The following is a 24,006-nucleotide window of genomic DNA, read 5'->3' on the forward strand; positions in this document are numbered from 1 at the left end:
CAAGGATGCGACAATGGCTGTTAATGACTACATTCTCCACTGGCTACAGCACACTATGGTGATTAATATATACACAAATATCATGTGTATGTATGCGGCGACTCTAAACTTCGTCCCTACAATTGCAAAGATATTGAGGAGAATAGTTCACTTAAGTCGCACAATGTGGAATTTACGGTGGTTCCATGCTGCGTGGAGCGCCTGTGAAAGGAAGCAAAACGATGGGGAACAACTGTGCCGTTTCGTATTCTGTCACTTTGTACAGTACATTATTCAATGCGCAGATTTGGGAAGCATTGCGAATGCGTTAAACCAGCATAGTGAGTCGCTTAATGAAGCTTGCCACAACAAATACACACAAACAGATTGCCTGCGCATGCGTAAGCGGATGGTAAGGCGGCTTCTGTCTGGTCCCCCTTCCCTTGCCCATTGTATTCAACAGCTGGTTATAACGTCTGCTCTTATCTTGAAAATTTGTGCGCCTTATTCTTTCTGCTTGTACATATTGGGTCTTTCTTTCAAGACGCCTGGGTAGGCGCTGCTGGTCGGTCCCATGGTGCCTTACGCGGCGATGCGGCCGCTGCTTCTTCCGCGGCAAATTGGCTTCGTGTCTACTCTCACCAGTAACGGGGCGTTTCCATTTTTAAAACATGGAGGACAACATTCGCTGCTTCGTACGGGCAACAACGGGGTCGGCTCCGTTGGCGGACCCATGCGCTCGTTCAGCAGTTTCAATCACAATATCGGCCCGCACAAGTCGGATCCCCCAGCGAGCGAAAAACCCCTTTATTTAAACCGTTTTGACCAGGCGGATGACCCTGCCCTTTTCCAGCTTGAAGCACAGCAGCTGGAACAACAACGATTGCTGAAGGGGCAAACGTCAGACATCGTGGATACAGCCAACGTAGTGCAGCCATCCAACCATCCCCACCAACGGAAGGGCTTCCTTAAGCGCATGCGTTATTGGCACTACCATCAGACTGCAGAGCCAACCTTCCCCCGTACTCCAGATCTCAGCAAGGGGGGTGAGGGCAGCGCGCCTTTGTGTAGAATAAGGTCACTCCCCGTGCCCACTGTAGTCTAACAGGACAGTGTGTGCGCCTGCTGTCTGTGCCCCCAAGCTGGCTAGGGGTGTGTTGATGCCTTTGCAATAATCTTCTGATGAAACCTTTGCAATAATCCTCAGGTGTGCTTGTTTTTTTTGTTTGGATTATTGCAGAACTGGCTGCTGGTGCCACGGTGGTACGCACGTCTGTGTGGGCTAACCCGGACGAGCCTGCTGTTGTGTCTGTGGGCCGGTTTGCGCCTGATAACTTTCGGGCTGCTGGGTATGCTGAGAATGCGCCAAATCCCACGAGCATCAACAGCGACGCACACCCAGACTTCAGGGACTACAGGCTGGGCAGCGGCTCTCCTGACAGGCGGCCTTTCATGTACTTTCTGAGCGCGTCCTACTTCTTTATTGGCGCAAGCATGATGAGGAGCCTTTTGTGCAAAATGGTCCACTTTTGGTGGGTTAGCAAGGTACGGGAAATATCAGTAAAATGGTGTACACAGCACTCCTTCTGCTTCCTTGCTGATTATTTCCGACAACTGCACCTCAGGAGCAGCAGTGAAATGAGGAGACGCTATAGGCAACTAACATGTTTGAGGAGGAGGCCGGGCCACAACCAGGGTACTTGGGGAGGAGGCTATATGCTGGACGAGTGATGCATGAATGCATGAGATCCTGAGATGCTGCGTGCGCTGTCCCAAAGCCTAGCCGTGGCATTCTGTTTCGCTTCTACAGCATATAATTCTTGTTGAAGCAGTGCAAGCTAGGCCTCTGACTGTGTGTGTGTAAAGATTTTACCGCTCTTCGCGAATAAATATATGAAACGCAGGAGTATTTCTTCGGGTGCTTCCGAGCCCTCTGTCGAGAACGTGAAATAGCGACTTCCCAGCTGTTTTGGTCATTATTTGGCTTCGTTCTATTTCGCTGCAGGACCTTATGGCTGCGGGGACCACTGAAATAGATTTGAGACCAATTGAAGTGGGCACAACGGCTGTGTTTAAGTGGAGAGGCAAGCCAGTGTTCGTCCGCCACAGGACGCCTGAAGAAATTGAGCGTGCCAGGTCTGACACTGGCTGCTTTAACGGCATTTCCTATCGCATGTTTTTTGCTGACACTACCTTTGGGGTGGCGCTTCTCACTTTCCGTGCCTTCTAGTCGTGGCATCTGGTGGCATCTCTTCAGGGCGGATGACCTCGTGATAGGAACAATGAAGGATCCACAGACGGATGCGGAGCGCTGCCCTCGGCCAGAATGGCTCATCAACATAGGTGTGTGCACTCATCTGGGCTGCATTCCCATTGAGGGCGGCAGTTACCAAGGTTGGTTCTGTCCCTGCCATGGCTCTCACTACGACATTTCAGGTCAGTCTCTAAATTTAGTTTTTTCCTTCTGCGCCCATATTTTTGGCGAGTTAATGAATATAGAGTACGCACTTACTATGCGGCCTTACGACTAGGGGCCAGTCCCGTACTCTTTTTCTGCTGAGAGTGCTGCTTGGCACCGTCAGCTTAACTGCTGAAGGCCAAGTAAAACTGGAGAGATATGGTTAAATTTTTTGTTGTTCGCGTTCGCTTGCATTTAGGCCGCGTCCGGCAGGGCCCTGCTCCAACGAATCTTGAAGTGCCGGAGACGGTCTTCCTAGACGACCTGACGGTGAAGCTGGGCTGAGCGTTTGCTTTACAACGCTGTTACGGGTGACAGCTATTTCTCCGTGTTCTTCGACGCTCGTGAAAGGCTTCTGAATACTAACGGCGGCCTCGCTGCTATGCAGAAGGCTTTGATGCAGCAACTGCGTCTCTGGGCACCATTTCCCTTTTTGGGCTCGAGCTCTTCTGGTCATGGCACAGCGCGTTGGACCTATGCCCGCGAGGGGCGAGGGCTACCTTCCCAGCAAGCGTTAATCTCGCCCATGGAGTGCTACATTCCGCTTTCGTTTATCTGGGGAGATGTGAGGCACAGAGAAACGTCAGCAGCAATGCCGCTCAAATGGCAAGGAGTGGCGGCTGTTCCTCATGCATTATTTGTACGCCTGGGCTTGAGGCACTTATTGTAACCCTTCAAGCACATCAGCTTTCGCCTTTCCCCCCAACACTCGCAGGCAGCCGTTTACAAGTTGACGTAGGGGATTGACCACAGCATTGGGCATAGCTTATCCGGCTTAGTCTTTTCAATATCGATCTTTGGTCACTACGCGAGAGCCCAGACCTTTCGCGTGTTCTTTTAACAGGAGGCAGGATGAACGGCAAGCTGCTGGTGCGAATGGCGTAGCTCCATAGCACTTAAATGTGACGATCCTTAGCAAGTGACGGCTGCGCACTTAAAATGTGACAATCCTTAGCAAGTGACGGCTGCGCTGCCCGGAGTCTGCAACTTTCAGTAGATAACCGTGGATGACCCGTAGCCTTCAGGCATTTTGCTTGATGCAGAAAGCCTCGGAGCAAGCGATATGGAGCCTGAAACGGCTAGCTTTAGCAAGGGGAAGCTGTACGGAGCCCTTGACGCAATTGAATACCACTTAGTGTTCTGGAGGGGATCGGAATGGGCTTAGACAAGAAGTGGCACAGGCCCCTGTCAAAGGTTTAGCCATGAGAGGCAGCAGACGCAGAGGTGATAGCTTCGAGGAGCCATCACTACAAGTGGAGTTCCGCTGTGTCCCTGAACAACGCTCTTGCCAAGTATTCACTCAAAGGAGTCTCTACAGCCTCGGCCGTCACGGCTTATAATTCCCTTCAGGATCCAGCGGGTGGCCATGCCTAGACCAGGCCTGGGCCTGGCCATCAACAGCAGCAGCGGCTGCGTCGGGGCTGGAAGCACTATAGGCAAAGCGTTTTGTTGGCGAGGCACACAGCAAAGTAGGGTTAACACTAGAAGGGGTTTGATGGGGAGCTGTGTGTGCACGGAGCACTAGGACTTTGACCTATTTCGGGGGAGTGAAGTACCTAGCCTGGGCCTTCACAGATCGTGAAGACCTTCTGCACCTAGAAGTGTCTGGTCAGAGTCAGTCATAACACAGATAGCAATGCAACAGTAAAATGTTGGATAAGTGCCTACCTTAGGCCCTCGGAACGCACGTGACGCAGAACCTTGCCACACATCATGATCTAGAGTTCCAATAGGAAGCAATGACTTACTCACCTTTGGGACAGCTCACATATCTGGATGCAGTTCGATAGGTGGACGTTGTTTTGAGACTGTGGTCCCCGCAACGGAATTGAGGGTCCACGTCCCAGATTCAGCAGCGGAAGAACCCTACGTGGTGCTAAAGAGATAAAGGAGACAGCACAGCTTTTGTGGCTGAGAATTCAACTGCTTGCGATGTGATGTCTTTTGATGCCCATGTTAATCAGCCCATGACGCTCTTAGGTAAACTGTTGAAGAGAGATGTTTTGTAGGTCAGAACATTAGAAATCAAATTTCCAAGACTGTATGCAAGTATAGGAAACAACAGGTGGCCCAGCCACATGAGCTGTACAGCAGCAACTTCCAGTGGTTTGTAGCACACGGAATACGATGTCTGCTGTCCCAGGCTGAAGGTGAGCTAAAATTATCGCTAGTCACGTGCACGCAGTATTACTGCAGCGACGACATTGTCTCCTAATCCGTAGAGAAATGCATTTCGTAATAGGCTCAAGCCGAGTCTGCAAGCTTGCGAGGCCTAGCCCGCCAAGAGGAGTTTACTGTGTTTCAGCTGCGTAGGGAAGTACATATAGATTCAAGTTGCAAGCTTTTATCGATGCCTTTGAAGAACGCTCACAATGCACGAATGGGGTTGTTGCATACAAATCCAAATTCCAACCTTTTATCGATGCTTATGGAGAAGAGCACTCACAAGCATGGAAGGGGTTGTTCCTCAAGCTGCCACTGATATAGTCCATCTACAGTCTTCTCAGAGTATTGGCATACGGAAAGTAGGTGGCACTCAAGAGGTCAGACATTTACGAAAAGGCTGTAGGCTTCTTGGCAGGCGCTAAAACTCAGCTGGACAGGCATCTGCGAAATCTATGGAAAGCCACACTAAACCTAACGCAGGTAGAGGAACAAATGTTGAAACTGAAGCGATCACGAACGAAGTAAAACACTGAATATAGGCAGACAAATAACGCATTCGATTGCTTGAAAGGGAGCACGCACAGGAACAAAGCCTCGGACCTCAGGCTTTCATCAATACCTGAAGGAGACAGTCGCTTTGAGGACGACGCTTTGAAGGAACTTATAGCCATGGGCACTCACCACCATACGCAAGTAAACGGTAGGAATTATCACTCAACAACGTTACTTGTGAGGTGAAGTGAACTGGTACGCGGCCACATAGAACACCCAAGAATGTGAGTGTAGCCTGCTGCCCCATAAGTTGGCTGAGTGGTTATGGCTGTTGCTACCAATGGGCCGCCTTCCGTTGGTTGTATATATGCTCAACTTGAGGTCGACATCAATGCCAAGCGTAAATCCAATAGCTAGAACGACTATATATGCTCAACTTGAGGTCGAAATCAATGCCAAGCGTAGATCCAATAGCTAGAACGACGAGTATGAGTTCATTACCAGCGGCTAGGTACTGCTGAAGTAGGGCACACTTCAGCGCAGTGGCTTCAACGATTTAAGTTAGATTTTGACGCAACAGGCGAGTTACTCTACGTGGCGCTCTTAATAAGGAACAAGTAAGCTTACAGATTTGTTGACATTTTGGGGTTTCTGAATCCTACCGTGTATACGGGCCCCATTCACACGTGTAACAGAAATTCAATAAGGAATGCCTTAAGCCACCAGCGCATAATTGCATGCAGAGCAAGTGGACGCACGGCTCTTCCAAGCCTTTATTTTTCCTGGGGGCTGCAGAGACAAGGGCTGGACATGCCGCCCTTGGCGTCCCCAAAGCATGTGTTGGCGACAGCGATGGCTTTGCCTCGTTAGTTCTCTTGCAGAATGGACTTTGCAATATCAAATTTCAGCCTGCCTACTATTAAATGAGGAACGGGAAGCCGCTGGGTCACCTGGATACCAGGCCCCAGCCACCGAAGGATCTCGCGCTGACCCTCCTGTAGGGCAAGGCAGCGGCCTCTTCCATTCTCTGCCAGTGACTCTACAGATTAACCCTTACTGCTGCAAATTAGACACAAACCAGGGTCATTTGTAGTCAAGGGGCTGCACACGATTCGTTTAACAACGATTGGAGCACAACAACAAGCCACAAAGCAACTCACACAGCTCCCTTCGCTTATCGGTAATCCACACACTTCTAGTATATTCTTTGGAGACTTGATCGCTAGTCAGCAGTGCACTGACTGCTGGACTCGCGGACTTGCCGGCCAGGCCCATCAGCAGTTGTAATCGTCCCGTCCTGTCGCCATTGCAGCGGGACCTCTGCAGCTTGCCATGAGCGGCTGCGTCTTGCTTCCTGCTTATGTACGGTGCCTCCATACGAGCTGGAACTGCACGACGTAGCGTTGCGGCCTGCGGACGACTCAAGGCTGTTCTTGGCAATTGCCAGGCAGATCCTCATTGCAAGAAGCCACGCATTAATGGCTACCGAAGAACGGCGTGTGCAGCAATTTCCCTGCTTATGCGTCCATACCTCTTCGATGGCGTTCTGAGAAATTTTTTTTGAGGTTGAGATGGAGGTACCGGCGGCTCGTCTTGATGGACCATCGGGAGCGCCCCTCGAGATTCCCACCCCTCGGCGGTACAATGCAGGCAGTAAAGCTGGCGCGCCACCAGTGGGCATCGAGCTCAACGATGCAAATAGCCCAGCCCACATCCCAATTGCATCCCAGCCTGCCCCCTGTGAGTAACTGCGGTCTGTTGGAGTTGCAAAGAGGCAACTGCGTGCCACTCTAAAGTAATAAGACTTCTGCTTTTTAGCTCAAGTAGAACTTTACCTTTTCTTTCGTTGTGTAAGTTATGCAGTGTGCCTGCCTGGTCAAGCTGCGCTGTGTTGTATTGCGTGGTGCAGGCGCTCTACCGGACAGCAAAGGGCGCTCCAGCCGATTGCTACCGGGGAGACAGCGGATCCTTGCGAGCGCTGCGCGGCAGTTGGCTGCTAGTGAGTCGCTAGTGGAAGGTCTGGACTTGTGCGCGGTGGACATCGACACACACTCCTTGCCGCCTCCTGCTTCTCTCCCGAGCCCGCAGCAGCCTCAAGACGACCCGCCGCCGTCGCCCCGCCATAGAAAGCAGGCACTAGAGCTTCTGCGGCTCAACGCTCTTCTCCAAGCTGCCGTAGGCGCAGAGGAAGACCTGGTTATTGTTGGGTGAGCCTCCTATTTTGCGCTCAAACACTAGGTCACCGGGAAGTGACGGAGTGGCAACAATAATTCTGCGTCCAGGCGATTCAGTTGATTAGGATTTCGGGACGTATCGTAAGAAGGCACGTGTATCAGTAAGGCAGAATGGGGTCATTACTTTTTCAGGCTTCATCAGGTCGGGACGCAACACAGGCATGCTTGGGCTGCTTGCATTGCTGCGGCGTTCTCTGCTGCTGAGGGAGAGGCGGCAACAGCTATTCGCATGCATTTGTTAGGGCCCGACGGTTCAGTAGCTGGAGGTGGCTCCGGAGCTGCAGCGCGTCGCACCACGTCTCTAACTCATTACGAACAGATCGTCCCGCTTGATGCCTGTCCTCACCACAACCAGCTGCTCTTGGTGTACGTACATCCCGGCCACCTGTCTAAAGTTACGCTGTTGAGCATTGCCAAATCTCGTCTTGGCTCTTACTGCTGTCATGAGCTGCAGCAAAACTACAAATTTCAGTGGGGCCTTAGTATAGCTGCCGAGGAAGAGCTGCGCAAGCAGTTGGAACTCCGTAAGAAGCAAGAACAGCAGCATCGCCAGCAGCAGCAGCAGTATCGAATGGATGTGTTCTTTAACTTCAACAATATATTCGGACTTTCGGAATACACAGCAGTGGGTGCCACGACGTCGGAAGCTGCTGATCCTGCTGCTGAACTCCCAGCAACAGAGGGGACCACCTCAGTGACGGGAGATGGGGAACAGGCAGAAAGGGCGAGGGAGCGGTGTCTAGAACCGCCGAGTCTCTCCTCGTGGGATTTGAGGCAGCAGCAGCGCGGGCAGCAACAGAGGAGAGCTGATGGCATCTGTCACAGCAGAACCTGCCCAACACGTGCACGGGACTCTTGCAGGCCTTCAGAAGAGGCTGTTGGAAACACTACAGGCTCAATCAGCAGCAGCGGCCACGTCGCAGCATGCGGATGCGAGTTCTTTAGGGAGGTCTTTGCTTACGGGGGAATGGCTGCGCGTGTCCTCATAGGAGCGACGCCTGTTGTTTTTGCGTGTGTGGACCTGAAGCAAACAGAAGAAGCTTTGGAACCATGCGATGAGGTACCGGCGTGCCTCTCTGGCCCTTCACGAGGGCAAGTGGAGGGTGTATCAGTGCAGGCAGCTGCGGGAGCAGCAGGGAGAGCGTCGCCGAGGGAAAGCTGCGGAGGTGCATCTGCTGAGGACAACGAAGGTGCAGTAGCTTGGAGGAAGTTCGTGATTCGAGCGCTGCAACGCCAACAGCTATTAGCAGTCTTATCTGAGTGAGCTTTCTGCCGTTGTGTAGCTTCATAATCTTATTGGATGAATATACGCTCAGTAGCTGCACTTATTCATATCTCCTATGCGCAAGGCAGGAAGGAATTTTCCCATCCGTGCAAAGCCCCAGCAAAGCATTCTCTGCGAATTCTATGCGCTCAGCCTCCGATTCGAGACGGACTCAGGTTGGGCCTCTGCTTTGGAGTTGAAGCCTCTCCTGCTCCTGGGAGCGTGCCAGCAAGGGTGGCTTCAAACTGGCGGTTCACCCTATAGCTTTGATACAGAAAGTCACTCAGGACCTCATTCAGCTGCTGCTGAACGACAACAACGCCTGCGAGAATTGGAGCAGTTGGGTATTTCTACCGCGGACGATGCACGTTTCTTTTTTTGTCGCATTCCTGAGAAAGCTGGCAGTCAAGTACTGAGCTTTGGAGAGAGCGGCCGGGCTGCAGAGTGGAGGAGGTAGCTGCAGCTGATACCCAATGCCCTCATTGTGTATAGCGTCGTGCTGCTTGCTTGTAACTGCACGCACTCACCTTTGTATGCGTGATGCTGCATATTGCCAAGTGGTAGCGCAAAGTGCTGTTGTGCGATCTCGATGTCATGGCACTCCAGTATTTTGCGACATTCTGGCAGCTTTGCTGTACCCGCACGCCTAATTCATCCTGAATCTTCTTTGTACTTCAGGAGGCTTTGTTGTGATCTGTTTTGGGCCTTTGCAGACCAGCATGGCGCCGAAGATGCTCCGATGAATTCAAGCACAGAGAGGGAGTCATTGCCCGCTTCTGTCTAAGATGGATGTCTTGCCGTTTGCTTGTAGAGACGGTCGACGCAGAGCGCGTTAAGAAAGAGTGTAACGAGCTGCGAAAAATTTTGAAGGTAGCTCAGTCATACGCCCTAATAAAAGCACCACTTGCGTGAGCGATCAGTGGCTAGTAAATAGCTGGTCGGTGATGCATGTTGGTAACTTTGCCTCGACTCCTCACCCTCTTTTGCCGGGTAGGTTTGGCGTGTTTATACCCTTGTGGTGCTGTGCAGTTCGTGCGCATCCTTCTTGTGCAGCAGGAGGGCCGGTGCCTCAGCAAGTTGCTGGTTGACCCGCCCCTACTTCAGCTGCCTCCTGTGCGCCCGTTTGAGCCGATGGAGCTGAAGATTAGCCTGTCCAACCCTCACGAAACCCTGCCTACGGCTTATGCCGTCTATTGCCTCGCGGATTCAGGTGAGAACGCTGACTTATGCTGATATGGCATTACTATCATCTTTTCGCTGTTTGCCAGGCCACTAGTTGCCACTTCGTAGTATTTCTAGTAGCTCGTTAGATTCATGATTGACTGATGGGGAAAACAGCAAAAGAACCCCTGCTTTCTTGTTTTGAGGCACCTGAGTAATCTTTTACCTCGCAGGGAGGTCGATTGTGCCGCTGTCACAAGTTTCCTACTGGCACGGGGCCCTGTGGAGGAAATGGGAAGGAAGAACCTGGGAAGGCCAGTCCCTTATTTCGGCCAACAGCAGAGAATCGGAAATACAGACCACCCCTGATGCTCAGCCGCTACTGGATCACGAGCAGCAGCAGCTCGTGGAGCGGGAGAGGCAGAGACTTTGCGAGGAGACTCTAAGAGAGACCAGCGGTCAGGGCGCGACCACACCGAGGGCCGCACCTCTCGCTACAAGCAAAACAGAGGCAGCATCAAAGAAGACAGATGCCGATGCGGTGTTGCGGAAGCGCATTCGTCTCGAAAGGTGGCTTCATACATTTCAGCCTGTAGTTTTACCATTGAGTGCCATGCACTGTTTTTCCCATAGATGTAAACACGCCAGGCTACGTGCCTCCTCCCGTGCTAGAGAACGTCCCACCACAGATACCTGTGTGAACGCTCTTGCAGGTGGCTTCTTATGGACTCCCTGCATGGCTTCTTGAGGGGCGGGGAGACTCGCGTAGTCTCAATGATCCTAAATATCCAGGAGGGTATCTACTCTGCTCACGAGTTTGCTTGCGGCGTCTTGGTTTTGCGGCTGGTTGATTCTCGGCAGGATTTCTTCTGTTGTCTCGCTTCTTCCCTCATGCCCGCGTTGCTGGGTGCGGAGCTGCAGCCCCTGGCAATGTTGGGGAGGAGGAATCTACTGGGACCATCAGATACTTCTGAAGAGGAACATACTCAGGGGAAAGATCATTCTTCACACTTAGACGCCCTTACAGAGGTAAATGTACCTTCCTTGGGAGTTGACGGAGCTGAGGCACCAGTACAAAGCGCGGAGACAGAGGCTTCTACGGAATCAACATCGCTGCTGCCACTGCCCAAGGAGCTGTGGTGGCTGCTGATGCATTTACATACCAAGGCTAAAACAGTATTTGCAACTGCCGCTCGAGAGTCTCCGCAATGGCGTGACAACCACAGGCAGAGATGCCAATGGAAGTACCATCAAAATGAACAACAGGAAGAGGGCCATTCTGAAGTATACCAGCTTTGCTCAGAGGGGAAAAGCAGCTGCGCAGGCATCAACAACGAGGACAACAACCTGAGCGATAGCTTCTTCAGTGGAAGCAGCCTCTGCAAGAAGCATGAGAAACAGTTGCTCGACGTCGAAGGGACGGTGTGCACCGAAGGTTGGCTTGCAGCAGATATTGCCGAATTCCTGTGCATCACCGGGGGTGAAACCCTGAAATGGCCTTCTTTCCTCGCGGGAGCCGACACCTACTTGCAACCACAGCGAGGGGTCCCAGTGGCCCAGCGCGCTGAGAATGGTGCTGACAATCTCACTCGAAGCAACCCTTGTGGCAACACCAGGCAGAGACGGCAGAAGAAGCCAGGGGATTCAGAAGCGACAAACAGAAATGCGGCGGACGACACCACGTCCTGTAGCGTGTCCCACGATGAGCCCACAAAGCGAGAGGTGTTTTTCTTACGGGCATGCTTAGAACGAGGAATTGAAATTCCTCAAGGCGTTTCTATCTGTGCGGCGCTTGCGGTGAGCCATAATGTCACGCCACGGAGCTCATGAAACTTCATTTTCTGGCGTGGCTTCCATAGACGGGGCGAAGAATTATGCGGGCTTGTGCTAGAGACTAAGGGCGAACTTTTAAGCGCCTAGAATCAAAAAAACATGCGACTGCAGGGGCAGTTTGTGACTGTTTGCGCATTATATTTTGCAGCTTCTGGAAGAATGGGGTGCTACGTGCTGCTTTTTTCCCAGCGAATTTGCCGTGCAAGATGTGCAGACGGATAACTTGCACCTGCTTTGCCGCGCCATCCTTCTGTCACTGCCGGCAGTCCACGTGAGATTGCAGTTTCCACGATCAAAAAAACACGCGCACAAAAAAATATGGGCTCATAAAGGTGCTCAACAGTGGCCAAGTGAAGGAAGCAAGTCTTGTCGACTCAGTGTTGCGTTGCTATCCTTCTGTGCATTACTGTTTGTATTGTGCTCTTCTTGCATCTTCTGCTTGTCATCGTCCTTGGTGCAGCGTAACGCCTTCATCTCTATAATTTCTGCCCTTAATGAACTACTTCGAGCAGCGGCATATTCTCGGATTTCCCATGGTGTTGCTCCAAGAAGAGAGGCCCCCATCGAGCAGCAACATTCGCCCGAAGGTTCTTCTTTTACGTCTGGCGCAGAACAGACTGCAAGGCCTTCTGCAGCACCTAAATCTGCGGAGAAGTTGGCAGGGTGCTGCCCAACAGACGTCAGAACAGCTACAGCCGCCTGCGTCCAGCTGTGCACAGGAGCCGTGATATCTGGTATCCGGGGAGGCTCAGCGCAGCGCGTCGCATGCCTGGAGAGCGAAGACACCTCTCAGCTTTTCCGTCAAGCCCTCTTGTTGTGGACCGGCAGCTGGCTGATGAAAAGTTGCAGGCCCGTGTTGCGTCATGCCGTATTAGACCATTTTATTGCGCCCATCTGAGGCGGAAGACAACCTATCTAACGTTTTATTGCATATCCTTTGTGTACTTAGTAGCGAATTTTGACACCAAGTGGCACTTTATAGAACTGCACACGCCTCACGTAGAAATAACTTGAAAAGAAGTCCCCAAAGATTCCCAGTTGAGACCTCACAAAAGGTTCCTTGCATAGTACGCAGAACCTCAAAGTAGACGCCCTAGTGAAGCCAGACTTGGTGGCCACATAGCAGCGCAAGACCGTTTAGGGTTGAACTGAAACTATTGCTTGCCTGCGCTACTTTGAACCCTGGCTGTGAACCCCTGTTGTGGCGTGCCGTCGACGAGAGCCAACCGTTCACTTGACTGGCCCCACCTACACTAAATGGCTCTCTCCAATACGGCAGCGAGGTCAGCACGCATTGCGGCGCGTCTTGTCACTTTACCTTCAAGTTATAGTGCGTTGGCCCTGCTACTCACACGTTGTTCTCCGTGCCATCGAGCAACAGGATTTACCACCCTGTCGCTATAATGTTGGAAAAAGGTTTTCAGTCAGAGATCTTGCTCTTTGTAACTCCCTACTGTCAAGCAGTGGAAGTTGTGGAATTGGCTTTGGTGGCATTGTAGCTCAGCTTCCTGTAGAGTTGCGTCAGCTGGACTGCCTCATTGCATGCATGACATGCGAAGAGAAGGGAATTACGTGGCTGGACCATGGTGGCAAAACGCATGAAGAGCAAACTGTAAATGCATAAGACCCCAGTCATTCGCTCACTTATGCACTCGGGACTTTTGCGCATATCTGAGAGGCCTGCTATGACGAATCCCCAGTTCGCAACAGGACCCCAAAAATGGGTTGTGCGTCCGTAGGTGCGTAGATACGTCACAAATTCGGACCAGCCGCGGCTTGCCATTGTCGCAGACAGAGAGCCCTGTACTGGAGGCAGGCTGGCGTCGAATGCAGCGCTTCTGAAGGGCTCCTCAGAAACATCCAACAAAAATTATAAGAGAACTTCTGTTACGCTTGAATGAACCTCGGGGCGAAGGGACGAATGCGAGAAAATACTATCGCCTGAGCTGAAGATGCGTCCGCGCATCCGCAGTGTTCGCGAGGGCGAACACCCATGAGTTTGTACCTTACTAATATGTGTGTTTGGTATTTCTACAAACATCGACACGATATAAATTCTTAAATGAAGCGCGGCAGCTAAGGAGAGTGCTTTGGTCTTAGCCTATTCGGCAGGTCCTACGCAATACATGCAAGCCAGCTCGAAGATCGGGTCACAATTTAAAGGATTCCGTATTTTGAAATTGCCTATTTCGCAACCGTTTAAAACATATCTTTTTACTGTTTGCACCAATACACGGCGTACTGCAATGATTGCGAACTATTGCTCATGACCCCAGGCAGGTGCAACACACTGCTTCGAAGATGAAGATAATTGCGTGACTACTTTCTCTGACGAAAGTACATATTTCATGACTACGCTTCATGATTTGAAAAATGAAGATCAATATTTGTTTGCACCATCGCAAAACTGTAGGAGAAAAGCATTGGGAAATACTCCATTTGGAGAAGGTGAGGAAGATTCAGTGCCACCTCTTACCAACGGCTGGAGCTACAAAGTACTAAACATTAGCCCCAACGAGCATCCTGTCTCTTACATAGCTACCTAAATATCCTGCAAATAAGCACGCCGTTTGAGACTGACTTTTGGATCGCAGCGTAGTGCGGAATCTCAATGCAGGTAGAAAAGCCATGAGGTGCTCGTACATAGTATCATGAGATGCACATCATTGCTTCCTCCAACTGGTGCACTAGTTTTAGCTGGTAATAAGTCAATATTGGCCATGTATGTAAGCGTTGTATTCCGAGCAACGTGATGACCGCTTGAAACCAGGAGGAAGAGAGGCCTCCATTCGCTTTCACTACAACGGAAATAGTTGACGACCAAAGAACCAAAAATAGCAGAAATTGTGATCAGCTCGTGATTACGTTGTGTATATGACTGTCAGTATATGAAACGGCGCTAAGCACTAGACTCATCTCCTGGTTCCGTACTGCAGCACCGTAGATACCGTAGCCTGCCCTGAAGCTGAAACAACCCTAGATGAATGCATTCTCAGGGGAGACAAATACACCGAGTCCAAGTACTGTGCAAGAAGTAAATTGTTCCTGGTGGACAGTCTGCGGAAGACTTCGTCTGCAAAGCGGATCACGCTCTGGATGGCTTCGTGTTAACTTTGTAGACGCCTTCTTCACGCAATATTACTAACCAGAAAGCCTCTTGGCACCTAGAATGGTCCACAATTCGACTAAAGGCGCAAATCTTTGCATTATTTGCAGTAGGCTTGCTCATGTCAGTAGGTTTGTTGCACTGAAGTGGCGTGGCCGTCATCAGTGCAGAACCCGTCAGGTACTTAAGTGCTCTGGCCTGTTACATTACTCCCTTCTTCTCCACCGTGACTGGGAGGCTCATAACGCCTTGCTTTGGTTGGCGACTTTCAATTTCGATATTGGTTGCGTGGGCCTTTTCAAGCTCTCTTTTAAATTGCTGCTCTTTAGTGGCCTGAGTTCGCAGTAATACACATGCTGACTCAGCAATGGCGTATTAACTATTAGAGCACGCACGTGCTTTGCCGAGCTGAACACGCACAAATAATCACTAGTACTATATTTTTTAATGAGCGCACGTGAACTTTGTACGCGTGGCCTCACTTGATTCTCAAATCTAATGGGCTTGTCAGTCAGGTAGAGATCCGTGTAGTAGGAATCCGGCTTCATCTGATCGTACGGAGGAGGTTCGATTGGAGTTAGTGACCCGTCAGCCTCGCGAAGGTAATAGGTAGTAGCCCCTTGCGCTTGTTGCTGTTGGGCTACGGGGGTTACAGTCGAGGCCCCGTTGAATGAGCGAAAACTGCTGTTACCCCTTTGCACGTTAGTTTCAGGCACAGATGCTGCAGGAGAAGGCGTGTTTGTGCTGGCTGATGGGGTTGAGGTTAGGCCACTGCCAGATGAGTTGTGGGTAGCTGGCGTGCTCGCTGGGCTGGGTCGTGTTGCCGCCGGATGGGTGAAGCCAGAAGTCCTCCCACGGGCGCTTGAGGCGGTCGTTGCGCTTTGTACAGCACTTGTAGAACCACTACCGAAAGAGGCCCTTGCCGGTATGCCTGACCTTGAGCGCAGAGCCCCACTCGTGCTTTCGCCGGGACCGCTGTTGGGTGTGGGTGTGCTGCTGCCATGCATTGGTGCCACGCGACCAGCACCATCAACTGGGCTGGGAGCGGAGGCCATGACACTGCTGCTTCCACTAGGGTAGACGGTTCTCAATGCTGAGGCAGGGCTAGTCATGAACGCCCTGCCCGCACCAGAGCCGCCAGACACCCCGCTATATGTTGCAGTTGTCGCTCCACTGAATGACATGTTGGAGCCACTGTATGCTGTGCCACTGTAGGAAGGCTGGCTACTGCTCGTACTATAATATGGTGTGCTGCTTGACCTCATGTATGGCGTGCCGCCGGTCGCACGCGAGCCGCCAGAATAACCTACATACGTGGGGGTAGAGACACTGCTTCCTGTGTAGGTAGGGGTCGACATACTGCTTCCTGTGTATGTAGTAGTTGACCTACTAGTTCCTGTATAAGTTGGGCTTGAAAGGCCACCTGCTGCATATGTGGTTGCACTGTTTCCACCGCCGTAGTAGGTTGTTCCGCTGCTTGTGCTTGCTGGATAAGAAACCCCTGTGCTGGAATACGTTGGCGTTGCCCGGGAGTATGTAGTGGACGCAGCGTAAGTTCCACTGTACGGACTGCTTCTCATTGTGTAGGTGGGTGAGGTGTAGCCTGAACTCCCAGTGCTGCTGTAGCTAGGCGTGTAACTGTTTGAATAGCTACGAGCGCCACCACGAGACCGCCAAGCCTGCAAATGCCTCGTTGTAGCTGCCCCTGAAGTAACTCGTTGCCTTTCCGGCCCCGAGCTTGCACTGAAAGTGCCTTCATTCTCGTTGCATAGCCGCTCATTTGTGGTGTGCGGAAGGGTGCTGGAGGTCGAATCCTCTGCGGCAGCCAACGCTGCTACCGCAGAAAGGGCACATATCAGGGCAGAAAAGCAGAGAAGTAGGACCTTCATTTGTAGTGATAAACGCTAAATGCTGCAACACTCACTAGTAGCGAAAAGACAGCCGAAGACAACTGCGAAAAATGCGTAAAAGGCTTTTTGCCAGGAGTGAATGGTAATATTACCCTTTCTGATTGACTATTTTCTAGAAGCGCAAAGATTAACAGGCTGACCTGCTAAATTGTATTCGGGGAAGGAGCTTAAAATACTTTTGGGTAGATTATCCATTCCTACACCCTGCGGCCGAGCGGGAGTTCGGCTGCAGGATGCACGCCTGACATGCACTGGAAATGGTCACCTGCTGCAAGGCATCGACAGTCGACTTGTCCACTTAATACTAATTTATTAAGTACAGTTTTTATTTTCTTTTTTTCATGTGCTCCGTACATGTCTTCAGTGTTTGCCTGCCCAGTGTTCCTTGGAACAGTGTGCCACCTCACCGGGGTCACTCGCCCAGAGGCACTGCCGCTGTACTCTAACTTGAAGAAGTCACATAACCATTTTTGTTCATCCTAGATACTGCGTCGTTTTCCTTTGGAACGCGTCGCGCCCTTATATAGGCATAGGCGCACACAACACTGCGCAGGGTGAACGGCCTCAAGGGGTTTCCAGGGCCAGTGGACTGCCTTGATTTAGAATTGTGCACCGAATCCTCTTGAAACATTTACTAAAAATGTAATGTTTCATAGTTTTTGCAATGCTGAAAACACCGTTTTGCTCTGTTGTTAGCCACGGAACACCGTTTAAATACTGCCGACAACGTACAAGAACAGGCCGCGAACCGAGTCATTGAGAAAGTTGGAGATGGAGACAATTTGATTGGCCCACAGAGCTGTATGGTTTATGCAGCTGCTCTTTTGATCGAAGCAAAAAAAAAACCTATGCCGCCCTGAAAACAAGAAACCTCCTTGGCACCGGCCCTTGAGAGCGGATCGAAATTCCTTCAGTGCCGTGCTTTCTCTCCTTAGAAAAGAATGCGGGAAGTATAGGGTCTCTTGGCTCTTGAAACCAACTGCATAACCGCAGGAATAGCTCGGTGCACAGCTTTGCAATATCGTGTCGCTAGAACGGACGCATGATATGACAGCACCTTGCCCTCGACTGAACACGACAGCGCTCAGCATAGTTCACTTGAGGCCATTACAAAGTCTAAATTCAATAAAAGCTCCTGAAAATGGGGAAGCCAAGAAGTGACGTGATGCTCGGAGAGGCATGTGCACCTTCCAAAGGTCAGAGACGGCTCCTCGGCCCAGTGAAGTCACCGGCACGAGCCGTAGAGTTCAGCTACTCGTGCTCTCTCAATGCTACTGTGCCGACACCCGAATTGTTCACATACTAATAATTTTCAACATTTCTGTGCACATCTCTTTCGGCAATGACTTGCTGATCACAGCCAAATCCTAAAATGAGCTCCAAACTGGAACTAAAAATTTGCAGCAGGCCCACGCTTTGGGCTTATTTGCTTGTCGTAGCATGTGCGGAGGGAAGCATTAGCCATGAAAGTGGAGTCAATGCACCTCTTTAGCTGTGATGTGCACTTTGGGGAAAACCATTTGCGGTGTCGTGAACCTTCCAGCATCGCAGAAGTTGAATCAGTCAGAATGATAAAGCATATTCGTGATGGCTTCAAAATGCCCTCTCAAAATACACTGCATCAAGGTTTCTATTTATCCACAAGGCTCACGGATTCTTCCAATGTATATTATTTCTGTATCCAGGTACACCCTCATTGCTGAATCACGCTGAAAAGGAACTAGCGAGCGCATGTACAACAGCTTTGATGCATGTGCGTACTAATGAGGAAGCGATACCGCTTGACGAATCCGATATGGAGAGAGGAGAGGAATTATCGAAACGACCAAGAAAGATCCAGGGCAACTTAAGTCTCTCAGGAAGTCAGTGGCTCCTGCAGGCTGCCGAAACCGTGTTTGGGACTACATCCATCTCACCCGACATAATGACAGAAGAACCTGCGGGACGCAGAAGGCCCTTGCTTTTGGTAGCCGTTGCAGCTGCGATTGAGAAGGAGGCAGAATTCATGAGAAGGGAAAATGAAGGAGTGTTTCAGCAACATGCTCCAGCGCTTCCAACCCGGAAGCTGCTGCAACAAAGATCAGAAGAAGCCTTTGACTTAGTTCGCTTCTTATTGGCTCGTGGGGCGTCCTTATACATGCCTTCTGAGACTGGCATTTTCCCTCTCGAACATGCAATCAAGAAGCGCAGCTTGAGAGTATGCATTTTGTTTTGGCAGTCAACTTAATTGTCATGAAGGCTACGATGATATCAACGTTGCCTTTTTGCTCCATTTACGATATTTATGATGGAAACCTTTGCCAGCATGCCATCATAGATGCAAAGCTGACAGGTGCACAACGATTAAGGACATTCCTGCTATGTTGAAGTCAACTTGTTCATAGAAATGCAATACAGCTAGGGAACAAACAACCAAGAACAAACACAGTGCACTATTCCGTAGCCATCATAGAAATCCCTGACTTTGCCCGAGCTGTCAGCACCCAGGTTAATAAGGTTTGACAAGTTGTATCGAGTCTCAACTCATTCTTTACAGGGTTGTACACCACTAATGAGGCGTGCGTCCGTGTCTGCAGGCAACGGCTTTACTGTTGGGGGCAACGCAGTGCTATGGGGATACGCTTCAAGACTTGTTTCCATTGCCCTACGGTTTGACTCCTCTACATATCGCAGCGGCAGAAAACGACCTCTCTCTAGCTGGTTTTCTGTTAAGTGAACAGTCACAGAAGCCGCTACACTCAAATGCACGCTGCCGAAAATGTCTGGGAAGGGCAGCATCCATTAAATTTCCAGCTGAGGTTCTTGGGGGATCCAATCAACCTCATGAGTTGCATGTTCAATTTCCCATCTGCCGCAGCTGCCTACTTAAATCGCGCGATGATCGTGGGTGTACTGCGGCGTTCTACTGTGGGAGTTACAGCATGCTCAGGCTCTTGTTAGACAGTGGCACACCACTCGATTCACGTAGCAGCACAGGAGATACACTGCTTCATGCCCTTGTCTACAATGCCCGCCGCTTCGCATGTCCAGCCACCGATTGTACTGTAAATTTACCTGGGGTGATCAAAGAAACGAGCTATACACGACGCGTAAAGTGCAAGTGTCCCGAATGCCAAGGGACGCGACCCTCTCGCGCGCCTGCCGTCTGTCGGATAGTTTTGCTTCTTGAGCGTATAGAAGATAATTCTGCTAAATCCATAATTGGTGATAAATCCGAAGGGTTGAGCAAAACCCACGCTTTCGTCAATGTGTGTAACAAAGCAGGATGGACAGCGCTGCATCTGGCGGCAGCCAGAGGATACTCCGACATCTGCAGAGTGAGCAAGGGGAACCAACGACGAACTCTCACAGTAATAGTGAAATTTAACAACTGACTCCCGCCGCCTCTTCACAGCGCGCACCATCTACGCAAGCTCTGGTAGAGGGCGGTAGAATTCGAACGAACCACATGGCTAAATGATACACAGGCTCAGCGACTCAGTCCTTCAATGTTTAATCTCTCCATATGATGATTGCCCTTTCGTAGGTTTTGCTCGACTGCGGCGCAGATGCTTGCCTCCGCACCAAGAAACGCAAATTCACACCCGATAAAGTTGCTGCGCTCAACAAGCACCATTCGACAGCCAGGTCAGCGAAGAGTAACCATTCTTTGATGCTGTAGCTCATATGCGTTGACGTTGAGCACCTCAGTCTTCCGCAGAGATACTCATTTCGTAACGACTACATTTGTGCTGTCAGGTTGCTACATGGCAACATGTGCACCTCATCGACCAATCTATTTCAGCAGCTCGTCACCAGACTGAGACAAAGCTCCGAGAGGGACCCGCTCTTGTCGGTGCTAGCACTCTGCTGGATTGGGCTCTTATGTCTGCATTGGCGCGGTGTAGTAGAAGCCCTCCAAGTTTACTTCCCCAACATGTTTGGGCACTTAGAATGAACGTTCAACGCACATAGTTCAAATTCTGAAGCTTCCAAAACCAACCCGTCAGCCACGTTGAGGCTACGGAAAGCGCGGCAAAAGCTGGTGCCTGTTGCTCGAAGAAGCGAATGTCTTTTGCTTGCACGATGGTGAAGCCCAAGCTCTTCTAGCCAACTTAGGTTCTTGGCTCCTCTTTTATGTTGCAACCCGCACATGATTTTGTGTGTTTCCATGCACCTTTTGCCTTGTGCGGATGCCTCTTTAGCGCTCGCCGCTCAAGCATTTCCGGAACTGGAGGTTGTACGTTGGTTCTCCTGCGTATGATGAAGGGTGGCACTACAGCACTCTGCTGAGTCCTCCCTTCTGCACAGGCTGGAAAAATTACTCGCTGTACTGGCGGTCGTGTAGAATCTTGCTGCTCCAATGGCGGGCAGTGCATGTTCTGTTTCACTGCTTCCCTTACGGCTGGAGCAGAACGTTGGTGAATGGGTTGTCCAGAAACGAAGCTTGCCTTCGGAGGGGCAGATTGTATCCATTCAAAAATAATCTGTGGCTCCCTCTGTTGCTCCGCGAAGTCCGTTACTGGGGGGTACTTCACAGAAGCTACACATGGTTCACGTACCATGGAGACAGTATCTGAATTGGTTGCATCGGCACCTGAGTGGTAACTCAGTGCCTGCTCTTTTGGGGAGACCCCCAAGATCATTATTTCCTCACTCCTATGTGCTTTCCTTTGGTTTGAATCCATATGCAAGTGTTTCATTATGCTCCTATCTGTTTGCACACAGTGTTGTTGCCCTCTTTGTGGCCACTCATCCAGTTGTGGAGCTTCGCGTTGCTCTGTTGGAGCGTAGCGCTGCCCAGGAAGCAGTAGTCGCGGGTCCGGGGGTGCAGGTAGCTCGCCAGGGTCGAAGTCGCAGCTAAACACTGCACAACGAGCAAAGACAGACAGTATAAAGCTGTCAGGTCACTTTCCAGGGGGCCCATAACGTGATATTATACACTGTGGTTTCCACGAACAGCTGAAACCCACACCCCTGGGAACGAATACGCCCACCTCGCACATAAAGCAGCTCGATAGCTGCATCAGCTACTTTGATTTGACTACTCTTTCGAGCGGTTATGGGCATCCCTCCTGAGCACCTAACCAACACATTACATCCATTAGATTCCATATCCGGATGTAAAGCTGAGCTAGGCTATCAACATGAAGAATTAAATAGGCGCAAAGGAGGACTCCTGCGACGAACTCGTGTTCTTGCTATACACATGTGAAGACACACTTACTTATGCTGCATATTTTGTAAAAGTCTGACATGCGCGGAACCGTCAAAGATTTCTCTGGTTCTCCATTTATAAACGGAAAGACGCGCATGGCAGAACCTTGTTGCTGACCATCTTTTGCTTCGCCCACTAGTGCTTTCTCCTTCACACACTTCAGAGTGACTCTGTAAACCACATAAGAAAGGCACACCCCAAATGTTCTTCACACACAGAATCGTGCCTATCGTGAGTGCTAACGTTCACCTATTTCGCTCACCTAATAAAAGGGGCCTCCCTGCAACAAAAACCCATGACCATGTGCACATCAACGAAAAATGTATGCGACATGCAAGGCCATGCATTTGAAGATAAATTTCATAGGAAAGCGCATATAAGGTGCTGTGTGCTCAAATGTACTTCGCCGGTGTCGTCTGGTCGACATCTCGCCTGAAAAACGAAAAAAAGTGCTCCACAGGCGGATCTGGAGAGACCCCTGATCCACGCACTGCACGAACTGGAGCTGCTGTTCCAACTCCTATGTCGACTCGTTGAACTCTGTCGGACTTCTCTCGATGCACTACCCAATATCGCGCACCCAGCATAAGCGCGCATCTGTGTGGAATTTCCTAATAGACCAACACACGGTACAATAGGCAGAGGCAAAAGATGTTGAGAAGATGTGAAGATGCTGGGATTCCTTAGTTTGCTAAGCCACAACGACGCCACAAAGTTAAAACATTGAAAAAAAAAACGCTTCCCCTGTGCAGCCCACGAATAAAATTTGCTCTGGTCCTATCCCACCCGTTGGTTTCCGAACGTCTTGCGCTAAACGTAACACACACACACACACCATATAGGCACACCATATAGGCGAATAGAGAAGCCTACAGTAACCATTCACGGCCTAAAATGAGGAACTACGCCAGGTCAGGATGAATTGTCTGGTCTGTTAGACCTACTCGGGTGCAACCGAATGCCCGAACATCGCTGTAGGCGCCGTCTTCCTTCACCTTTGTACAGACCAAAGGATCATACACGAAGAAGACCTGCTGGTGTGAATCTATATTTTGGTGATACGCTTTGTTATAGCCATCTTCGTTAAGTGACACCATTCTCGAACCATCCGTTGTAAGTATTGGCAGCCTCAGGACGACATCGAGCGTGAAGTGATCCGTCCTTCCAGCGGGTAAAAAGCCTTGCAGGCCTGCATTCAGAAATCGGGGTCAATTGCTCAGCGGGCCCTTTCTTGACATCTACAGGTATGGGTGGTCTCACTGTAATCTGACTGAACACTAATATGCAAATCTGTTAATAAAATAATGAATGGTAGAAGGCGCTTGCCATCTCCAGTTGTCCACGAAACAGACATCAAGCATTTCGAAACAGTTTATACCTAGCTCTTGCTTCGTAGAGAAAAATAGTTCCTATCGTTTTCTTACAGCCGCTTTTATTGACATCAATGGGCGGTTCAAAGACAACGGGTGTAGGAGGCAGCAGGTAGCGGAAAACTCCACCATGAAAGCCTTCCCCTCCAATGGCAGTATCTGCTCGCAGAAAGAAACATGCTCAAACGATCCTGACCACGGGACTTTATGCCAGTCACCGATAGTTCATTCAGGAAACAAGCGTACTTGTCTACACTAAGACACGGAGCTCACCATCTCTCACTTCTTTAGGGATGCGCGGGTAATCCCCACGCTGTAGAACAGTGTGGGCTGAGCTGCCTTCACAATACAGCAGCAAAAGCGGCTACAACGAACAAGACAGAAAACATGGAGCTCCTGCACTTCTCAGCGTAATAGCTATGCACGGCGAATAAATTGCGACAGTCGCAGTGAAACGGCTCAGGGTTATAATGGCGTACGGCAGGATTAACGCTGGGATCTTGATTCCTAACGCGCTGAGAAGCAAACGAAAAACAAGAGTATAATGGCTGGAGACTGAATAGTAAGCAATATCCAATAACCGCGTTTCACGAGAAAGACGAAATATTTGCTGCTTCCCACACTTGCCTCGTGAGAAATATTAGCGATCTTCAAATCTTGTCGGATGCCTCCGTAGAAATATGGTGCTTCTGTTACCGGCCTTGTGGAAGCTTGGTGCACCAGCTGCTGGTGCTGCGTTTGTGGTGACAGCTCTTGGCGTATAGGCTCTTGTTGGTGCTGCTGATTCTGCGAATCCAGGGATTGCTCGGAGCACCCACATTCCATTTGAGGCAAAA

General features: G+C 50.5%; 5 protein-coding genes across 5 annotated transcripts; 2 read left to right on the plus strand and 3 right to left on the minus strand.

The window, feature by feature from the left end:
• Positions 1-553: 553 nt before the first annotated feature.
• Positions 554-2,722, plus strand: ETH_00019585 (ubiquinol-cytochrome c reductase domain-containing protein, putative; the record flags this gene model as incomplete). Its single annotated transcript, XM_013375777.1, has 5 exons — positions 554-1,025; positions 1,220-1,524; positions 1,985-2,115; positions 2,237-2,415; positions 2,637-2,722. 5 exons carry the CDS (start codon positions 554-556, stop codon positions 2,720-2,722), a joined length of 1,173 nt encoding a protein of 390 aa, XP_013231231.1.
• A 3,944-nt stretch (positions 2,723-6,666) lies between these two features.
• On the plus strand, positions 6,667-12,485 carry ETH_00019590 (uncharacterized protein; the record flags this gene model as incomplete). Its single annotated transcript, XM_013375778.1, has 10 exons — positions 6,667-6,835; positions 7,005-7,302; positions 7,462-8,589; positions 8,747-9,046; positions 9,307-9,463; positions 9,623-9,803; positions 9,988-10,324; positions 10,468-11,551; positions 11,736-11,858; positions 12,048-12,485. The coding sequence occupies 10 exons, from the start codon at positions 6,667-6,669 to the stop codon at positions 12,483-12,485; spliced, it is 4,215 nt and encodes a 1,404-aa protein (XP_013231232.1).
• A 2,409-nt stretch (positions 12,486-14,894) lies between these two features.
• Positions 14,895-16,582, minus strand: ETH_00019595 (uncharacterized protein; the record flags this gene model as incomplete). Its single annotated transcript, XM_013375779.1, has 2 exons — positions 14,895-15,026; positions 15,176-16,582. 2 exons carry the CDS (start codon positions 16,580-16,582, stop codon positions 14,895-14,897), a joined length of 1,539 nt encoding a protein of 512 aa, XP_013231233.1.
• Positions 16,583-22,192: 5,610 nt separating this feature from the next.
• ETH_00019600 (uncharacterized protein) lies at positions 22,193-22,897 on the minus strand (the record flags this gene model as incomplete). Its single annotated transcript, XM_013375780.1, has 2 exons — positions 22,193-22,411; positions 22,745-22,897. 2 exons carry the CDS (start codon positions 22,895-22,897, stop codon positions 22,193-22,195), a joined length of 372 nt encoding a protein of 123 aa, XP_013231234.1.
• Positions 22,898-23,153: 256 nt separating this feature from the next.
• On the minus strand, positions 23,154-23,995 carry ETH_00019605 (uncharacterized protein; the record flags this gene model as incomplete). Its single annotated transcript, XM_013375781.1, has 4 exons — positions 23,154-23,329; positions 23,444-23,534; positions 23,596-23,685; positions 23,792-23,995. 4 exons carry the CDS (start codon positions 23,993-23,995, stop codon positions 23,154-23,156), a joined length of 561 nt encoding a protein of 186 aa, XP_013231235.1.
• Between the last annotated feature and the right edge of the window lie 11 nt (positions 23,996-24,006).

The sequence above is a fragment of the Eimeria tenella genome, genomic scaffold, assembly GCF_000499545.2.
Source record: "Eimeria tenella Houghton genomic scaffold, Eth_scaff3, whole genome shotgun sequence".
NCBI classification, from domain to species: domain Eukaryota; phylum Apicomplexa; class Conoidasida; order Eucoccidiorida; family Eimeriidae; genus Eimeria; species Eimeria tenella.